Genomic DNA, 21,344 nt, shown 5'->3' with positions numbered 1-21,344 from the left:
TTAACGCGATCGCTTCAACGGGCACCGCACTTCTTGGCTATCTTTATTAATAATTCGATTCTGGAGGGTGGGCATACGAAATTAATGCATGGGCAAATCTCTTCTACATCTAAACTAACGGACTGCATCGTTGAAAGAACGATTTTGATAATATTTTCTAGAAAAATCGAACTTTAACGCGATCGCTTCACCTGTACCCTTCTTTTCGCGGTTTTTATTTTTTATTTAAATTCTGGAGGGTGGGCAAATGAAATCTGAGAGTGAGCAAACGTGGTCAGGTCGGGTACATTCGTATCCTTCTATTAAAAAATTGAAATGCATTCATGATGGGTGATGAAGACAATTTTTTTATTTTGTTCATAACTCTTTTTTGGAGGATAGTCAAACGAAAATTTTTGATGGGCAAACGTGGGCAAACGATGGACAAACGAATGCCGTTTAGTTTTTCCAAAAATTCGAATTTGGGGGTGCTATCTTCACAGGCCTTTGCGCAAATGTATAAATTGTTTCCGCTGTGCTTTAAGATGCGAACATATGTATGAAAGGCGGAAAGGGACACGACTTCGATCGAAGATATGCGTAAAGATAAATAAAAACTGTCGCTTTTGGTTTTCTTTTAAAGATAATACATTTTTGTTGGTCCGAACCTTCATAAATAACCATTATTAATAAAATTCTGCTTTATTTCATTAGAAAATGAAATATTTCATTAAAAGGCAACTCTTATATCATAGTAACAACTTACCCCAATGCGATAACAACTTGCCCCATGTAGGGGTAAGAAGTTCCGCTTCGATCAGCCACAAATAAATTACTTTCTATGGGAAACCTATTACAATATATTAAACACAAGCTTAAAATCAGAAGATATAATAAATTTAACAAGAAATTAGTCAATAGTGAAGAGAATAACTACATTATTTTCCAGTCATTTTTTATGTTTTATCGAAATCGGAACTTTTAGCCCCGGCCTCCCCTACATTTAGCTTTGTCGAACAGGACATCTAGGAGATTGTAAATAATTTCGTTATTAATAAATATTTTTTAACGCCAAAATTCAGAGACACAGGTAAACGTACTACCTTTCCAACAAAAAAAGGATTTTGAATAAAGTTTTATTGTTTCTGAGAAAAAAAATTACACCTTTTTGGCCTCCTGACAGAGCGTGACTCCTTAATTCGTTCTTAAATTACATAAAGACACAGATGTGGTATGTGTTCGTACTGAAATAATTTAGAAAAGAGAAAGGAAAAATACTGGCAAAAATAAAACTAAAAGTACCTATTTGCTATCGAACTCGAAAAGTCCACTTACATTTACTTCCCTGGACACAGAGCTATCAGAGTTAACCTCGAACTTCATAGGTGCATATTGCAGAGCCCCTCCACCCATAATTTCCAAAACTAGCATCGTCAAGCAGCCGCAGCTGTGTTTCGAGATCGCCCAGAAGCCCCGACGAATCCGTTCGCAGCCCCTCCTTCCGGGGGTCGTTTCACAGCCGACCTCTTCGCGAGACGGTTCGTTCTCGCGGCGATTAGGCGTTGATAAGAGCGAGCAGCTCGAGCGTCCCGGAAATTGAGTTAGAATTTCATGAAACGACGCCAGGCCCGCTAACGCTAACCACCTCCAATAAGATCGCCGACAAGGCGGCAGTTTTGATTATCCTCCGCGGCGGGAGCAGCCCGAGGGAGGATGTAATAAAACGTTTCCTTTCCCTGGCGTGCTCTCGCGGAAAATCTCACGCCCTCCAGAGGAGCCGAGTTGGCCGGCCAGAGGGAAACGGAAAAACGGAAAGGTGGAGAACGGTGCTCGAAGGGTGAGACGGGGAAAGGGATTTTCTCTTGGAAACCTCGAAGAGGGCTGATGGCCCCGGGGCAGGGGAGAGTGGCCCATTGTTTAACTTGATAAATGAAGTAGCCCGGGCGCAGAAGCTCGACGCCCGAGTCGGTACACAATGGCGGCGATATATTGTTCCGAGTTAATTCAATGCTGGAAACAGTGCGCGGCGCGAACAGGTGCGCGTTAGCGATGGCCGTAAGACGCTTCGAATACCCTCGAACCTGTATCGACCAGACTTTCTTCCTATCGTTCCCGAAGCTTCCTCCAAGCTGCCTGCTCACAGGGAGCTCGCGATCTCCAGCGACTTTGTTCCCTTGGTTCTATAACAGCGAATCATTTGCGAGGGTGATTCTCCGTGCGATTAGATTGTTTGAAATTTGTCGATGGGCATCGGGTGCCCATCACTCTCCGCTTGAATATTCGCGGCTGGAGAGGGAAAGCTGTGTCAGCTCCATCCTCTCGGCAACGTTTCCGGACGGCGACTTCGGTTCCCCGCTCGGCTATATCCGTCGTTTCGTTTTTTCCCCCCGCATACCTGGTGCTTTCTTCGCGCAAGAATTTTAATTAGTACGTTCTCGGTCGCGCCAGGGAAAATGAGAAATTGTCGCGCCGCGGAAAAATGTAATTCGCGCGAGACCGCCAGCTCGGCTGTTCCGCTTCTCCCCCGAATGGCTAGCCTTTCAGAATCTCCCTGGCTGCGCCCGTAAATAGCGGGGGAAATCGATTTCTCGCGGGGCAGGTTTTGTTTAGTGTTTCATAAATTACAGCGCGTCGGTTCTGCCCTCCTTAGGGAGCTCGGTCTGTATTTCGGGAGCGACGAAGAATGCTAATAGAACAGCTCGATGCTTCGGGAAGAACGTGTGTATGAGCACGCTGAGAATCTGCTCGCCGCTCCACTGTGGTAGTCTGCCATTAATTAGAGCGCATCGATCCCGCCGTCCACCCCGCTCCACATCAAAGGGGACGAGCCGAGTGAAACGTTCTCCATTTTCCCGCGTCCCGTCGCGTCGTCAACGGAAATTGATACATTTGGTGGGCAGCGTGTACGAGGCGAACGACGTTTCATTAAGCGAGGGCCGCCGCGTGAAACGCGACGATGAAAAGGGCGAGCAAACGCCCCACGGCTGGTAACAGGCGGAAGAACTGTAACGCGAGCGCTCCGTTCGCGGGGGGCGAGCGCACGCTCGAGCTTTCACCGGGACAATTCCGCAATTACGACGCAATAAAACCGAGCAGAAATATCGCGGCTCGGAGTCCGGCTCCTGCTTCCCTGGAAGAAAAAAGGACGAGCCTGGAGGGTGGAGGAAGCAGGTGGCGGGGAGGTTGGTACACAGTAGCGAGCCGAGACCCATCCAATCGTCCTACCCGTCACGAACGAACCTTCTCGCTTACGAGCGACCTTCAGGCGGATTAGGTGAGAGAATCGTAAAGTGAAAATCCACCCTCTCCCTCGGTTAGTGGATCCCCTCGGCTGCGAGGAGAATCGTGCCCCGCTGGAACCTCTTGTAACCGACTTTCAACCAGCGCTGGGCTCCAACGAGCGGTACTTTTTAAATCGATGCCTGAAAAATTCAGTTCCTCGAGATTAGCCTCCTCTTACCAACTCAACCCCGTCACCGCTATCTCCTCTCTTCTCCCTCTGTCCCTGCTGGCGCGTTTCGTTTTACGCGGAACAGCGGAGGAGGAGGGAAATTGGAGCCCGATGTCCGTTTTACGAATGGATCCAAACGACGCGACGCTCCAGTTTCTGGTTGGGTGCAAGTAGAATGCTCCGTGCATCATCAGACGCAGCGTCGTTGATAGTCTGCCTCGGATCTCGAATCTCTTTCGCTACTAGGCACTTCTTAATTGAAGAGTTCTTGTAGAGAACACTCTAAGTGTTGAATTAAAAGAATTTTCATCGGAAAATGTTCCACGTGGCAGTGGTAATAGTATAGCGTAGAATTTGATTTTTCCAGTGTTTTCTACAAGGACTCTTCAATTCCTATTAATTACGAGCGTCCGTTTCCAGCTAGCGCTATTTATAAATCAAACTGCGCCCTCTCGATTCTTATTTCTCCTCTCTTAACTTCACTTTCACTCCTCTTTCTTCCCTCGTCCGTCTTCGCTTCTCACCGGTAGGTGGGTGGGTGAGACCTCCTCGGAAATTGTCGCATCGATATCCGTCGCGGGTAGCCACCCGTATTTCACTCCTCGTCGCGTCGGGGTGTTCGCGCCCGCCTTTTTGCTCCCTACCCAGTTGCGCAACACTCTATTCTCGGCCATGCCCAATTAAACGCGAGAGCCTCGCGCGAATCGCCGCTGGACGCCACGACGACGAGAGGGCCTCTTAATGACGGGCAATTAAAATATCTGCTCGCGGCGGGTTGTCGCGATTTTCGTCACGGTTCGCGGACCCTCGCCCCAGTCGATACCACCCCGCGGACTTTGATTCATGAGCCTCTCTCGCGCGGCTGCCCGCAGACCCGAACAGGGGACTGCAAGTAGCTTCTCTCCCAAGTCGCCCCCGAAACACGGAGATTCCCGGCGCAGTTCCCCTCGGAACTTCTCGAGACATCCTCGCCGCGTAAATTGACCATAGAAACCCACGAAGATCTCGTTGCAACACCACGAGCCTGACATCTTCTTTCCACGCTCATCCGTCGCGAGATTATTCGCCCGTTACCACCAACCCGCGAGCTTTACGACGTATCGTTGACGCGGCCGAAATTACGACTCCGAGCGCGTTGTCTCGCGGAACGCCCGCTGACGAGTGCGTTAACGCGTTAATTAAAAACTTGGCGTGCCCGTGTTCCCTCGTAATGCACCCACCCACGAAAGCAGAACATCCGTCGCGAGTCACCGCGAAACATTTCGGCTTCCCGTATTTTCCCATCGCAATACTTGGACGTTCTGACTTCCCCAATTATGCTTCTTCACGCCTAAAAATTCTCACCGATTTCGTCCCACAATCATCTACGTCACATCTCAGGCCCGATGACTGGACGTTCGCTTATCGCGTTGCTGCGCCGAAGCCCTTCGCCGATCAAACGGACAAAAGGGGAGGAAGGAGAGAGACGTCGAAACAGCGGCAAGGGACCGGCTGCACTTACGGGATGACACGATAATAAAAGCACACCCACGGCCTGGCTGCACCACCTCCTCCTCGTCCCCCTGTCGAGCCGCTGCTCGTTTCGCGCGTACGCATGGGTTTCCACTTGTCTGGCCGCTGATTCACCGACCGCCGCCGGAAACGTCGGCGAAAATAGCGGCCGGAATAACGAAGATCGCGACCACCAGACGACGGCTTTACAGTTATATTGTCAGCACTCGTTGCATCCGACGCGGTTCCGTGCCGTCGCGTTGCGTTCGCGAGCTACCTGCCAGCAGGACCCTTCCTGCAACGTGGCTGCTGCGAGACGCCGCTGAAATATTGCCTGGGAAGGCTCGTTTCGCCGTCACGTGCTAACGTAGGCAGCTTCTGGCGAGCGCCAGACCTGTTCTCCAAGTGGAACCGCCACGATCGTACTGTCAGACGATGGGTACCTACTTGGGCGGTTAAACTTTGGGGAAAGAGTTTGTCTGGTACTTTTTGGCTACTTTTTCGGCCGTCACAGGGGTGTTCCCCCTTAAGGGTGTATAGGACTATTGAAATCTTGAAAAATCGATTTTTTATTATTATTAATTCTGAAAGTGACATGCTTTGTGAACATTTACAACAATGTTTCGCGAAGAAATTCGAATAATTACGGAAATTATAGCGCTGAACGTAATTGAGTGCACCGTCGAGTGACGGCCTCGCAGAGCGGTATTGGCGTAGGGAACTACACTTTGAAGCCGTTTACCTCGAAATTACATTTTCAAACACGGTGTACATCATAACTCTTGAACGAATGAATATTTTCACTTGAAATTTTAACTGAAGCTGTAGAATTCCATTCTCTATCGTGTGGAATTTCCGCATCAACATTGGATGTTTGTAAAAACATTTTATAACTGATTAAAGACGATTTTTCCCCATAAAAATGTGGGGAAAAATTGATTTGTGTGTAACTTTTACAATTTTTGTTTAAATTCGCCCAGCAAAATTTCACGCGATAACTGTTAGTGTAGAAATTACTCACCCCAAAGCATTTCGATTTTAGATGATTGATTCACCTGGGATTATGTACACTGATTACAGCTGCGCGCTACGCGGGATCATCTTTAGCTTTAAATAACTTGAATAATTTTCAACGTTCTGACAATTTCTTTATTTTACATTACTTATAATAGCGTACATAAAAAACTGTGAAAAATGCCCGAATGGTGATTACTTGGTACCTGAGCAATTCAACCAGCTAGAAACCGTCGATTTCAGTCGTTCAATAGTCCTATACCCCATTAAGGAGCGCTACCTATGTGCCAATCGCGCTATAGGCCGTGCCCAAACGCCGAATGCCTGCACACTGTCACACGCCAGATGAAGCGGCTCGCTCCTGAACCCTTCCTCGCCTCGTTTATGAAGTCGTTACCGTTCGCCAGACGAGGCTGGTGCCCGAGAAAATCGGACGATAATACTTGACAGACTGCCCCGGCCCAGTGAGGCTGGGGTTATTATTGGAAGGTGCCGGTAATTATCTTAGCAAGAGCCTCGCTGCAGCTTAGGGTTGCTCCCTGGCTGCGGGCGATCTTTGCGCTGTTTATGACAATGATGGATGGTACCTCCGGCAATTCATCATCCCCTTCCAAGACCTTCCTGCCCCTCTCTCCGCCCCTCGGTGTCCCAGGGTGTCACGGTTCGTTCTCCCGCGATCGGATAAGCGTTACGGAGCGTAATCGAGCGGGGGATTCGTCGCAGATTTTTCTGGCCGCCGCTCGATCGGTTACATTACACCGTCACGGTCCCTTTAGCTCCCCCGCTGGAATTAAGACGGATGAGAGAGTCTTGGGCGAGCGTATTTCAAGGGGTACGGCGGGTGTCCAGGCGAACGACAGAATTCCACCCGCCGCACGTTCATCATCCTCGAACCGCGGCCACTTAACGCCCGATATCGATCGGCCGTATTTTTACGAGGGTGAGGCTTGTAAACAACCGCCGAGGGTTGTCGGTTAAGCCTCCGACCCTGTCTCAAGTTCGCTACCGAGAAACTTGTCCCCGACTTGGCGGAGAAGCTGGTGTTTCGGATCGAGCGAGTTCCACGGGTGGTGGGGTCCATTAAACGACAAGCTCCCAACGAAATCATGATCGCGCCAACTAATTCCAACACCTATGGCCGTCCATTTCGCACCGCGCTCGGCGGTCCTCCGGCGCAGAGGGCCACACGGATGAGACCTGGCCGAGGCGAAGGGAGACGCCGAATTGTTTGCGGTAGCCTGGGCCTGCTCGCCGCGGGGGTCGCTTGAATTAATGGCCACGATCCTACATTCAACCTCCTTAGCCGGGATTAGTACTGACACGAACGGCGTGTCATTGGGAAGCAGGATTCCAGGGGATGGCGCGGCGCTAAGCAGACGCTGGGAATTCCCCGAGGTGCACCAGGGAATAGAGTCTCCCCTAGCCGTGCTTCCATGGCGCCGCTTGTAACCGCGGATTTTCCGGCCACGCTTCCACGCCTCGCACGGACCCTACGAGCCTGCGAGATTCTACTAAATAGTGGAACGCGACGCGGTACGATGCAGTTTTTAGTAGCGCAGAGGCTGCGAGGTCCCCGCGCGGGGTCTATGTCACGAGCTCCAAGGGGATGAGAACCTCCTTACTTTAATATTGCATCGGGCGGTGTAAATTGTCGAACCGAATACCTTCTTGCTTGATAATAATACTACTCGCTGCCAAGGAATTCTTCTGGGGTGGATTTCGCGTGTGGAAGGCTTCGCGAGGACAGCGAATAGGGTAGTGGGTACAGGTAGGCATTCTAAAACGTTGATGTACGGGATTGATTACTGCTTTCACGGGGCGAAAGTGTGCCTTTGTACCCCGAAGTCGTAAGCCTTCGTGAAATCGAACGTGGCGCTTGTAATTGGTTTCTCGAAACGCGAGGGGGTGGGTATCGGAGCTATCGCGCGTTCCGTCAGTTTCCAGCGAAGTGTAATAAAAGTAATTTCAGGAATGACGGGGTCGCTACTGCGCCGAGCATTTCGCAGAGCACGATCGAGTTGACGATCAACCCTTCAGCGGTGCAACTGCAGTATTTCTCCTTGTTTACGCGTAATCAAATCAGATTCACGAACTCCGCCCTTCGTTTACACGACCCGCCCAGTAAAAGCACACCCTTGCTGAAACTTCTTTCCCTCGGTCGAAGGGTTAAGACGCAGCTCGTAAGTCCCCTCGTTTTTTAATTCGCCGTCCGCGATAACGCGGATCGCTAGACGACTTTAATTCCCCGCCCATTAAATTGTTAATACCCGGCGCAATAAAGCGCGGCCGGGTTTCCCGAGCGCCGTTAATGTTCTCGGGTGGCTCGCGCGCGCGCCGCATTGTAATCGGGAAATCGTTGGCGAACGAACGGCTAAATGGAACGCGCCTCGTACCCCTAGGTATCTCGCGAACGAGCCTCCTGTATTCACCAATGTTCGAGTACCTGTGGCTCGAACAATGACGACGATCGTTCCAGCGGTCTGGAGAAGCGAGTATCAGCGTTACTCTCCTCGCTCTTAATATTTACACGCTCCCTAGGCTTTTTGCTTATTATTCCTGCGCGATGCACGCACGCCCGCCGGGGAATATAAATTTCCGCCTGAGCCGAATAGCTCGTCGAACACGCTCCTTGGCGCGCTTCCTCTCTTCAGCGACTACGACGGAGTTTTAATCGATCGCTGTTGGTCTGAAGATCGTATTCGTAGAATTGGGTGGTACTGATGTAACTCTTCATTTTATTCTATTATTCCTTATACCCTTCCACATTGCCTTCGCTTCTTAAGGCGTCTCCCTACCTCGACGGCCTGAAGAGGAGCGCGATATTTGGAATTTTTTTTAAGACCCCCACAAATTATATTAATTGAAAAATTGATGCCTATATTTGTACGTATTTAGGCAAACGTTTAAAAAAACATTTGATTAAAAAGAGAGGTACCTGAAAACCTTTTTCTCAAAACGATGTTTTTCGAAATGGTTAGCATGATATCTCAAAAATCAATCACCCGATTTACTTCAAACTTGGCATATATCTTCAGTAGATGTTCTATTTTCGCTGGTACTAAAACTAAGTCGATTTTTGCAAAATTAGACTTCTGCGACTTAAAAAATAGTGAATTTTTTTGCAGAAATCGATGTCTGTTTTAGACGCTGCCATTTTTTCTTTTTAATTTTCAGTATTTCTCATTTAATCTAGTTCAGGCGATAGCTACACTCATAGAGATTACGCACATTTTTAAACTTTCTATTTCAAACAACTACAACGGCTGATTTTATGCTAAGAATGCGCATTTGATTTTTCTAAGGCGCTCTATTCGAAACACTATAACTCCGGATATAACCACTATTTTTGCATACAATTTTTTTTCCATACTCTCTAAAGATTGACAAATGAAGCCACAAAGCTGGTAGTGAATATATTTAATGGTTTTGTTTAAAAAAATTCCCAAAATTCGCATCATTTTTCCTCCGTCAAAGTAGGGAGACCCCTTAATCACCTCCACTACTCATCCAGTCAGCTGTTCGCAATAATTCCAGCGATTCTGTAGCAATCACGACGCGTTTACCGGTCTCATCGAGCGTCTAGAGACGACCACGATGGTCGTTGATAGGAAAGGGGTAAAAGAGCGAGGCTCGGTAGGAATCGTCCGCGAGAATCGATCGAGCGGAAGCCGGGCGGAAATAACAAGCCCGTAGAAGCTCGCGATGCCGCAGCCCGACGTACGCGAGGGATAATATTACGTGCTATACAGCCGCAGAGTCATTAATTCTATCGATTCCGCCGTATCCCCCGTCTCGGTGGTTCCCTCGTTATTCCTGTTCAAACCTCTCGCAGAGATTACAAGCTAAAGGACACGCCGGAGAGGAGCCCGGGTAACGAGCTACTCGGGACCAGTTGCACCTAAATTCTAAACACTCGGAGTAATTAGGGCGGGAATGTATCCCTGGATCCCGGTGTCCACACTTTCACCCTCGTCTCGCTGTTCTCTCCTCGCGCCCCTATCTTCCTTCCCCAGGATCCTTGAAAGTCTTTCGCCGCCCCGTCGATCCTCGTGTCCTCGCAGGCGTACAGGACAATAACGGCCGCGATAAATCCCAGAGATGCAACCGGTGTTGGCGGAGGGAAATCAATGGGGGGGCGAGCTGCAGTCGAACGGGATGATTTATCGCCGCGTCATTGGCTCCGTTGTGTGCGCGGCACCGAGTATTTCGCCAGAATCGGAAGCTACTCGTATTCGTACTCGATCCACGCTGGCAAACGCTCCGACAAATGGACGATACCGCGCGTGCCAGCGACTCCTAGCGTCCGCCGAATTCTCGGGCCTGAAACTCGAGCTCGAGGGTGGCGTATCCGGCTTATCTCAAGGCTCGGGGAAAAAATCGCGCGAACCACCCCACGAAACTTATCTGGCCCGCTTATCGAGCAACCCCCAGCTCGTTAGATTTGCGTTTGCTGAAACGGGGGAAGGGCTGGCTGGCTAGGAAGAACGTTTCGTCTTCGCAACGATCGCTCCGATGATTAGGACTATCTGGGCAACCGATCCGGCTCGTTTGTAACACCCTGTACTCGTTAAATTTCATTACGCCCACTGTCGACGCTCGCTGTTCGGTGGAAATTGATTTGTGTGTTTAGCAACAATGTTGCGGTGTATTTTTCCGCGCCACGGGGCAGATCGTTTTCAGAGGGTAGCTGACCAAGCGAGACTAGGCGAAAATTTAATTAAACCCCCGGCGAATTAGCTCCACTACCTCTTGCAGTCGCCAATTATCCAACTAAATGGGAAGTGCATTATGCAGCATTTACATTCCGATAATTGTGCCGCGAGATTTCGAAAATCACCGCGACCACCCGCGTTAAAACATTCAAGGCTGCCCAAGCAAGCTTGCTCGCCGATTGGTAATTATGTCGATTCTATTGTTCCGCGAATTTTCGTTGCCGTTCCGATCGCATGAATTTCTACGCAGAAGTCATTGCAATTTTAGAATGCCTCTCAATCCCCTCTGAACGCTCGTCAATGGGTGTTTGGAAAGTCCAGCAAAGGTGCATGGTTATAAATTCGCAGGGCGATAGCTTCCCCACGATCCTCGACAACAAGCCTTTCTGGGCACGCCTTATCGAGTTTCTAAGATTCGGAAGGAAGCACCCCCGGCCCTCCATTCAACCTTTTCGCTCGCCATCTTTCCCTTCCTTCCTTCCTTCCTTCCTGTTTGCGGCTGCTTTCTTCCTCCGTCCGCCCGTCAGCCAGCGACAAAAGTTGGCAGAATTAAATATTGATTCCGTTTGCGAGAGGCTCGTGGAAAGGACGCCAGGTCCCAGCAAGTTTATCGCTGATTCCGGCCGAAAATCCACTTAGGTCGACTTTAAAAGGGCGAGACCAGGGATCCTTCCCGTCGCCCCTCCTCGAGGAAAACGATTTAGCCTGTATTTGCGTGGCAGCGATACCCCAGCGCCGCGTCTATGAATCGGAACTTATTGGTTGTGGGTTCTGGTTATTCCCCCGCACATTTTTCCGTGGGGCGAGTAGTTGGGGAACAGGTCGACGTGAAGATGAAGGGCTTTCGGTCCTCCCTTCGGCTCCTCATTAGATGGCAGTGCCGGGTTAGGTCTTCTGCTTTCTGTCAACGCCTGCCCCTCTCCGTTCCAGTGGTCGAATCTTTGGCCGAGAAAATTCCCGCGAGGAGACACTCCCTACGCTTTTAATGTTTCGCTGCGTGAAAGGGAATTCATCCAACGACTCCGAGCGCTGAGTCGCTCAGCCAGCTCGATTCAATGGAACTCTCACGCGTCCAACGCGAGAATTCCACGTCCATTTCCTCATCAGGTGAACGACGTTCGCGTTTGCCGTCGGTCCTGACCCAGTTGCGATAATTACAGCGACGGCGGCCACGTAATTGAAAAAATGCTTGTAGTTAATGACCAGGAGCGCGTGGGTGCGGGTTGGTCTGAAAATTCGCGGCACGAGGTCGCGCCAGGGAGCAAACGGAATTTCACTAAAATTCCCCGCATAGCCACCGGTCACTGGGGGCCTCTGATGAAACCGCGCCGGTTAATTAACCCGTCCGATCGATTAATCATCTTTGGAGCAGCCTCGAGCAGGCTTTCGACATGCCGAAAGTGCGTCCCTGGAATTGGTGGATAAGCATCTCACCCACCTCGCGAGCTTCGAAATGCGATCCACTCGGAAGACAGGCTTCGCTGGGAATTAACAAGATCACTTGCCTGCCAGGAATCGAATAGCATCTTATACCCTGTGAACCCTCCGCGCATCATAAACACTGATCCCAGCTCCCTGTCGAAGAAAGCAGGGCTGCCTTTTACGGTCCTCCGGTTTCTACACCCTTTACTTATAACGGGCACGCGTTTCTGTGGCCGACAGCCGCTTCGACGTCGGGATTAGGAGGCAGAGATCCCTGGCGCGGAGCTCGGTTAGCTGAACGGACGAAACGGAGGGCAGAATAATTCGTTTCCTCCCTACAGGCGCACAACTCTCGCGCCTCTGCCTCCAGTTTTCGTGTTTTCCGCTCGGGCGAGCATCGCGGGCCGACCTGTCGCAGATAGCCGCTACTTGTACGCCCGGATTAAGGAGAAACGGCCCGTGGGCGGGTGGGCCGATTGATGGCCACGTCCTGCGAATGAAAGGCTCCCAGGCCCGAGATTCGGCTCAGTGATCCGTGCGGGCGATTCCTTTCCGAGAGCCCAGCCTGATGCCTGCTCCCCAGATAGGTCTCGCTCGCCGAGAGCCTGGGTGTCTTTGAATAGTCTCTTCGGGGCTTGCCGCGCCGAAGATCATCGGCGAGCTCGTCGAGCGAGAGCAGGAAGAGCGTCGGGACAGCGCGCAGTGGCCTGACGTGTCTATTATGCGCGGGACTTAATTTTCCTCTCGCGTAATGGACACTTCCGGCCCAGTTGCCGCGCGCCTCGGACTGCCAAGAAAGCGCACGCCGGCGCGAGTAGAAATATTGTCGGCGGTCAGTTCGGACGCGACCATCCTCGCCCAAATAAAAGCCCTCCTCGGCCGGGCGACGGCGTAATTTAGAATATAAGGGAGAATTTACGACGTCTACGGGTCTCGTTAAACCTTTCCGCGATTAAGAGGTTCGCACGTATCTCATCTCTTGAAACCGTCGCGCCCATGTCCGGCTGCCAACCCACTTGCGCGTCTTATTCTTGGACAGTCTTCTGGAACCTGGGGGCTCCTTGTATTCTATCGAGACTTCATCCCGGGTTCTAGCCTGTGCCCTCGTCGTTCGATCCAATGGTATCTCAGCTGACGGTAGCGCTCGAAGCAGGTATTTCTGCGGAGCGGTGCGTCACGGAAAGCACAAATGTATCTAATTTCAGTGCAGTGACTCAGACACTTATTTGCGAAGAACTATCGCACTCGCTCCTTCAAGGTACACGCGCAGTTGCGCTTCTCCTGTTGGAAACGGGCAAGCTAGACGTCGGCTAGACGCGAACACCTGAGGAGCAGTTTTCACAAGGGATTACTTTCCGTTTAAACTGTAGGCCGGTCAGGGTATGCGTAGAGTTCGGAAAAGAGTTCCCTCGTTGGGAGAATCCGCCCGAAGCTCTTTCTCGCCTACGATACTAACGAGCCCGTGAGACACCGTGCCCGAGCAAAGTCGAGGTGCGTGTTGGAGAATCGACTCGATTTCCAGCTGCCGGGAAGTGACGAGCGGGACACGTCGAATCGCGGTGGCCGCGTGTAAACCTGGTTATACGTCCCATCAGCCCGCGCCGTTACTGTCAGCCGTAAAGTGACACTCGGGATACGAGCTTAGATCTCCAGCTTGTATCCAGCCGGCACCCTGGCCACGTCCAGCCTGCACACCGAATATCAAACGCGAGCTGCGCTTTTACGTGCACTCGCGGCCGTTCCCTATCGCTTTCCAGCGGTGACGCGCGTCAGGACAATGACGTTACGCAACGTTCGACCGGCGAAATGTCGTTGGACGTGCCTGCGGCTCGAGGGTTTCAAAGAGTGTCAGCACGTCGTGTTTCCCTTGCACTCTACCGCGGTTGCAACGTGGAAGATAATTTAGCAATGGTTTTTCTGTTTCAGGTGAGTCGATTGCTACCGGTTCGTTCAGGTTCCCACGAGTCATCTATAAGGTTTGAACTCTTAGAAAATGGTATTGCTCGCTGCACGAAACGCTTGTGAAAAAATTAAGTAAGTTGCTTCAAAGACCCCAGCGTAACCAGCGAACAGTTACAAGAATCGCTGCCAAAATGGCGACATCCCCAACAGTACGAGCCTCCCCTATCACTCAAGCGTCATCCCTTTCAAAGCCCTGAACGATTGGAAACCCAGTTACCCCAGTGTTTCCCTTACGTAACCCCGGCGAAAGCCTGTGCTTGCCGCATTCGCGCGAGAAAGGTGATTACGAGCGACTGTCAGCGGAAGGAGAGGAGGGGTGTAGGTGGATAGACAGGGGCGGGGAGAGGTTGCAGCGGAGTTTGGCAGTCCTCCCGTGTTCCGCAGTGAGTCCGTGTCTCGTCGCATCTCCCCGCGAGCCGCGCGTGCCGTTGTTGTTGTTGTGAGCGCAAGGGGGCTCGCGCTCGGCGTGCCAACCCCGTAAGCCTGAACAGGGACAGCCGGGCATTTTTGTTTGGGGGTTACAGCGCGCATGTGACGTACGGGCACGCTCTCCTCCCCCCTCTCGGAACGTCTGTCTCCGCGGCTCGACACAAGTCCCTACCTAGAACACAAGTTCCCTCTCAGTGGCCCGTGAACCGCGACCGGAGCAGCACACTTCTCCCACCTTGTCGTTCGATCGATCATCGCTCCGCGAGGCACGCGATCCACCCCTCTCCCTACCCCGTCCCCTCGTCCACGCTGTCTGCGGAGCCGGTGACGCTTCCGTGACGCTTCCGTGACGCGCGATGGACGTTTCCGGCCGTCCTTGCGGCACGGTCATCCTCGCGGCGAGTGCACAGTGAACAGTGACAAGACTCGTGCGACGTCCAATTAAACGCGCTTCTTACTCGAAGCCACTGGTCTCGTCTCTGACCGATCAGAGCCACCGGAAGACGCTTCTGTACCCTCGATCATCGTGCCGGTCAGCGGTAGGATGCTGCGGGAGGACCTCGCGGCAGCTGATTTCATCGGTGAACCGTTGGAACTTGGTTGGACGTTCTTCTCGCGAGCTCTCGATCGTGCGATAGGCTTCGGTCGGCGGGACGTGTGCGGTGAAATTCGCGCGGTTCAAGGGCGCATTTCGCTCGCCGGCACAAAGAGCCACTCGAGTGCTCGAGAGGAGCCGTTTCGCGGACCGTTGCCGAGCCCAAGTGGCCCGCGCTCGTTCGCTTTATTTGCTCTCGCTGCTTAATCGACGCTGCGAAATGACGATCGTAAGACGCGATTCTTATTAACTGCTCGAGCAGGCTTTGCAGCCGCTCTTCCGCGTTGTTCACCGGGTTACGACGACCAATCACGCGGTTCTTAATTAAAAATCGCTGTTCGAAGAGCGCAGCTTGCTGGGCGTAATTAACGGGGTTTCGTTAACGCGCGGTTAATGAAGTTACGATAACGACGCGGCGCGTTCGAGGCGCGAGGCTCAAGTGCACTCGCGAGCACGCGAACGGCGTGATAACGAGAGGATCGATGAGTCGAGGCGAGCGGGAAGCGGAAACGACATCCTCTTCGATGTTAGGGCACGTTTTATTACAGCAATCTTTCATTCGCGTTATCTGGTGTTAGCGGAGTCTGCTTATCTGTGTCTCGTAATTGGCTCTCGACTCGCGAATGTCGCCAGCCTCGGATCGATCCATTCCCAGAGCGATCGCGCCGCGAGGGAAGGTCGAGTCTCTTAGAAGATGCAAAGAAAGCGTAGGTGGGAAACGCTGGACAAAAAGAGGTGGCCGCTCTCTCGACGAGTCGCTGCTGCTCCGAATTAGCCTCGCTCGTAATTGCGACACGCGTCGTGCTCGTTCGGCCCCGCCAAGACAATTAGCCATCCACCCATCCACCTCGCGCCCCGTTGGTTACCGACGATACTAATTAGCAGGTAAACGGCGCACGGCCGCCGAGTGAGAAAAATCAGGGGATCTTTTCGTCCTGGTAATTAATCGGTCTCGGCTCAGCCTCGTAGCCAATTAGCAGAGTGCTGAGCCGGCGATTCTTTCGAGGACCCAGCCGGATGAACACCGCAGCCTTTTTCACGCGTTTCAGACGCTTGCTACCGACGTTGTTGTCATCGAATCGAAAGTGTGTCACACTTCGTCACCGGCTCTCCACGCATTTTAACGCCCCCAGTTTCGTTCGCCCAGCTGATTACCTCGCTTTTTCTGCGCCGACAGTTCAATTGATTCGAATTTACACGTCGGAGACGGCGAGACCTTCCGCGTTGAAGGGTTCTTCTGAATTGGTAACCCATTCGGTTGAGTCTTGTATCGTTGACACTCACGGGGGATAGAGCGAAACAGAGGTAACAGAAGCGTAGACGTCGTCCCACGTGAGGAATTAAGATAGCCGACGGTTAATCGGCGAATGACATCACGGGCAGGGCACGATTGCCCCTGGAAATTACCTTGAACGTCGCTCGGTTGCGCAGCCGTGCTTGCTCCCCATTTCCCCCTCGCGCACCCCCTGCCCGCGGCTTTTAATCTCTCGATTTAACTCGCGAATACCCGATCGCTGTATGGAGCCTGTATGGAGCCTGCATGGAGAGGTAAAAGGCATTGTCGAGGGTATTCGGCCCCGGTATCAGTTTCCATTCGACGTCGGCGATGGGGGTGGCCCTTTTTCAATTAAGCTTTGATCACGGGGTCGAGATAAAGCGGGAGCGCGCGCGCGCGCCCCCGCGTCGCTGTTCGTGTCGAGAGCTCAAACGGACATCAGTCGATAGAGAGAGAGAAAGAGCGTGGAAAAGCAGAGGGTTCGTTGGTGGTGGTTCCTCGTCGAGCCGCGTTAAATGGACAAAAAGAAACGTCGGTTTAGCGAAATCACCTTTCTCTCCCTCTGTCGCTTTTGACGCGCCTCTTCCGCTGTGTATCCACTTATTAACATCGACCAGCCGTGCTCGAAACTGGGAAATCGACGGGGAACGATCGAGCCGATCCATCGGTTGTCCCTGATTAATGGACCGGGGGATCTCTGTAATGCGCTTACACGATTTTCCTTTTGTCTTCTCCCTTCTGCACGCTTTGACACCGGTTTCACGAGCAAGGGATATGTTTGCTTAGCTTTCCAAGCGCCGAACCGATCGCTGGAATGCCCACGGAAACTTCACTATCGTCGATTCAACCCTTTGCACCCTGGATACTACTTTTCGCGACAAAGTTGTCACGCGAGGGGGTAAAATCGATTCGATCCGTTAATGGAAATCTGTCGCGTCCTCTTGGCAGGAGCGAATTTGCTCGCTTAATCCTTTGAAAGTCGAGGGAAGGCTGCTCGGCGAAAAGTCCTCGGAAGCTGCGGAAAGTCGCGGGACAGAATAAACACCGTCCCGTTCCCTCCGCGGCTGCGAGGGTCGCCGAATGCATTAGACATTAGCCGGTCGTTCGCAGTTCGAAAACTAACAGCGAGCAGCGGCGTGTTTACCTGTTTACCGAGCACACCCCGTCGGCCTGCCGTCGGGTAATTAAATGACCGTTCAAACATGCACGCGGAAAGGGAGAACATTGTCGGATTTATTAAAATAATTTGCTCGGCGAGGCGCGCTCGAATCTGCCAAAATGAAATCGGGGGTGACGCGTCGACACTCTCGCGGGAAATTAATCGGGGAAGTGTCTTTGCTCGATGTGCGTTCCCCGCGGTGACGGGCGAGCGGCGGTGTCGAAAATCGAAGCGACGAAACAGCTACTCGAGAAAATTAATGATACACAGCGGTTTTTATCAAATCAGCTGTGCAGGGAAGGTTGGTTTTAGTGGCGCTTGCCGCGAGGACGCGACAACGCTCGCCACTTCTCTGGCCGCGGCCTCGTAACTGTCCCAGGCGCGAGCCGCGATATTCGTCGCCGTAAAAATTGCGAAACTGCCGCGGAACTCGTACAACTGCCCCGACAGAGGAACGACCATCCTTCCGTCGCGCTAGGCGAACCAGGTAACTGTCCTTCGGAAGCAGATTCGCGTTTAATCTTAGTCTCGAGAAGCCTCGACGCTGCAACTTTCTTGCCTCGTTTCTCCGCGAAACAAAGTGGTCCCTCCGTTTCCCCGCGCTGTTCAGTGCCACTCGGAGCAAGTGGGAATCGGGCTACCGAAGTTGGCGGATGTAGCAAGAGGGGTGGTCTTAAAATCGTTGCTCGGAGATTGGAACAAACTATTCTTCTCGCCCCCACCGCCCAAGACACGAGACTAAGATAGTTCCGCGTGGCGTTTCTCAGTGGCCCGGGATCAATTAGTCGGAAAGAGGAGGCCTCGATGGAGAAGAGGACGCAGCCGGTGCGTTTTCTTTCCTCGATAGTCCGTGACGGTCGTCGACTTCGCTCCCTCCGCGTCCCTCGGACGAAGTGAGCGCAGGAAACGGCTTCTTTCTCCTGGAAATCGGTCGTTCGCGCTCCAAACGGGGCTTAAAAATACCCTCCGCCCGAAAATAGTCGGGAAGATGAAGCGAGCGGGCGCGAACACCCTCGACGCCGTCGCTCCTCGCCGTTCCTCCGCGTCCACCCTGCGCCAGCTTTTTCTCTCATCGTTTTGCCGCGGCGCGTTTCCACGTGCCCTTCCCTCGCCGCGCGCCCTCGTGTCCCGACCACGACGAAAACTTCGAAAGCACCGCCAAAAAGACGAGCTTTCCCTCTCGGTCTACTCACCAGCCCCGTAATTTATATGCCGGTTAAAATGGGAGCCAGCCTCGAGCCGGAGATACATCCTGCTCGTCCCGCCGTCTTCTCGCGCGCGCTCCGCGTTTTTACCGATCCTCCGCCATTACGGCTTTGTCTCCGACGTCCTCGATCACTCCTCGGCCCATTTCTCTGGGTATATTGGCTACTTTCAACTGCCGAGCCTTTGAAAGGGTTGTCGAAGGCTCTCGCTGAGGTTCCGGGCTCCTTAGAAGGACGATTGAAGCCTCGAGCTTCGAGTAGAAATTATTATCCTCGCGGAGGATACCCGGAGGACTCCCAGGAGTAATAGTCCTCTTTGCAGGGGGGGAGGAAAATAGGTTCTCTTGGGCCACCGTTCGATTCTTTTGTCCGTCGAGCAGTTTCTTCTCCGGCTATTACTTCCCCATAACTCCGAAGCGCTCCGAACGGTTATCGCGATCGTTTAGTTAAAGGACTCTGAATTCACGGATGGTCTAGTCGTAGAATGCAACAGTCCCCGGGCGATCAATCGCCGCTGTTTCGAAATGAATTCGTCGTTGGCGGAATGGCCGGTGTTAAACGGCGTTGCAATGGTCTCCGCTTCTGGCTCGTTAATCGTGGTAACCGCGCGAATCGATAGCCACGCTCCAGCGGGCGACAGCGAAGCCGAGCCCGGGCACGATGGTCAAGGGTTGATTTCCTTCGAAGGAACTAGCGACGAGTGAGAGAAGAACCGATACCGGCGGGAAGAACGACTGGCCGAAGACGAAAAACTGTGACAAATGGTGCAACCCGTACGCACGGAGAACAACAACTCCGCCCTGGACATGGAGTCGCTCGAGGAGATGCTTCGCAAGGTAACGACGATCCCCGATCGCTATCCTATACGATTTTATCGCTGAAACAGCCCCCCGGGCCGTTGCAGTGTCGTAAAGTTCTGCACCTTCGACTCGCTGCTCGTGAATTAATGGATTTTAACGTAGCTTCGCTGGCTCGTAACGGCAAATCGCGGGGGGAACGGGAGCCTTTATCGTATCGGAAAGAATTATTTCCTGCACCCGCGTAAAAAGTATCCCATTCACTCAGAACTGTAGACACGCCGTTCTGACAAGGGAACGTTGCCAATCAGAGCATTCTGATTTCAAGATTTTAATGAAACTTTGCTCCGCGTCACAGTGACGAGCAAACCGCGGGCTGCATTTGGCCAGAAGGCAGAAATAACAAATTCACCCCATAAATTAAAATTCTTTGATTAGTACATTTAAGTATTTAATACTGCGGCCCTGGGACATCTACTCGAGACATATGCCAAGTTCGAAGTAAATCGGATGATTGGTTTTTGAGATATCTTGCTAACCAATTCGAAAAACATGGTTTTGAGAAAAACGCGTTTAAAGTTTTAGGTATTATTATTATTATTATTATTATTATAATATATACGGGATAAAGTCCCATTAGTGTACAAGAGCAAAAACAGAGAAAAGACAAAAAGAAATAGTGATACACAGCGCATACAAAAAAGCATACAATACTTAAAGTAGGTAGATGGTTCACACACTATAAACTCACACACAACGAGGTTACACAAGTTTACATAAGTTTATCGAGAGCCTTGTTAAAGGAATAGGTTGATTCCGTGAAAAAAATCAAGAGAATCGCCAAAAGCGTTTGAAGCATTACAAATACGATTTATCGCGTCTGAGAAACCGTGATTCAACTTATAAACCGATCGATAAAAGGTATTGTTTCAACCGCATAGATTTTGTAGGGGGCCAAATATAGGCATAAAGTTTTTAATTAATATAATTTGAGGGTGTCTGTTAAAAAAAAGTCCCAAGTAAGGCATTCTTTTCGGGCCGTTAAGGTAGGGAGATCCCTTAATACTAATTACTAGAAATAAAATGAAACGAAAGGAACAATAGTGGCGAATACACGGTAGAAGTCGTGACAAGATAGAATTGACACTAAAAGCGTGGAAGATAATTGCCACGGTGCGCTTTAACGTCCAAACTCTAACGTCCCCTGACTCACGCCAGCTAATCTTGGGCTATCCGAGACCATATTTACTCTGACCGTGCTCCTGACTCGGTGCCCCGAACAATTGCAGCTAATCGCTTTCGGTGACAAGCCGAAGACAATGTTCCGCCTTGGGACTGTTAGACGGGGCCATAATTCAACGATCCCTAACGCGTGCCATCGCCAGGCAGATTAGGAGGATATAATAGCAGCCGGAATTAAAGGAGGAATTACGTTAGCCACCGTGGAGGAGGCCCGAGGACGAGGCGCGGAGGGAGGTAGAAGGTTTTTTAACTGCCACTTCCTGTAATGTATTCCGTCAGGCAGCGCTGAATGGACCACTTAGCGAGCATCCCGCGTGCACGTACGCTCGCGAGAGCAACGGGCAGAGAGAAAGAGAGGGGAAGAGAGAAAAAGAGGCCTCTCTGTGGCGTAAGCGCTTTACCGGCTGTAAAGCCCTTCCTCCTCGCGTATATGTACGTCGAACCTCCATCGTCTCCCCGCCGACCTGCTAATAACGCGTTAATGGTCAATTCAGCAGAAAAGTCCACCCCTCCGTCGGCTCGCGGCAGTCAACTATAGTATCGAGGACTCTCGTGGCGGCTCCTTGCACGCGCGACCCCCCGCCTGGCCGTCGTAATTTTCACCCTCGCG

General features: G+C 51.7%; 2 protein-coding genes across 9 annotated transcripts in view; one reads left to right on the top strand and one right to left on the bottom strand.

Moving 5' to 3' along the window:
• The window catches only part of Naa20a (N-alpha-acetyltransferase 20 A), a 188,255-nt gene that overhangs the window by 124,421 nt on the left and 42,490 nt on the right, over positions 1–21,344 (bottom strand). The window lies entirely within an intron of this gene.
• Positions 1–21,344, top strand: part of LOC143377943 (uncharacterized protein CG43867) — a 100,661-nt gene that overhangs the window by 46,180 nt on the left and 33,137 nt on the right. The window contains exon 1 of one of the 8 annotated variants that reach the window (XM_076829769.1): positions 19,383–19,531. The exons of the other annotated variants lie outside the window; for them this stretch is intronic. Coding sequence (XP_076685884.1) covers positions 19,457–19,531 — 75 coding nt within the window. The 5' untranslated portion in view covers positions 19,383–19,456. Of the gene's footprint in view, positions 1–19,382; positions 19,532–21,344 lie in introns of those variants that run through there. 8 annotated transcript variants of the gene reach the window in all.

Source organism: Andrena cerasifolii, chromosome 16 (genome assembly GCF_050908995.1).
Source record: "Andrena cerasifolii isolate SP2316 chromosome 16, iyAndCera1_principal, whole genome shotgun sequence".
Lineage (NCBI taxonomy): Eukaryota > Metazoa > Arthropoda > Insecta > Hymenoptera > Andrenidae > Andrena > Andrena cerasifolii.
This window is presented reverse-complemented; position numbering and strand designations above follow the sequence as displayed.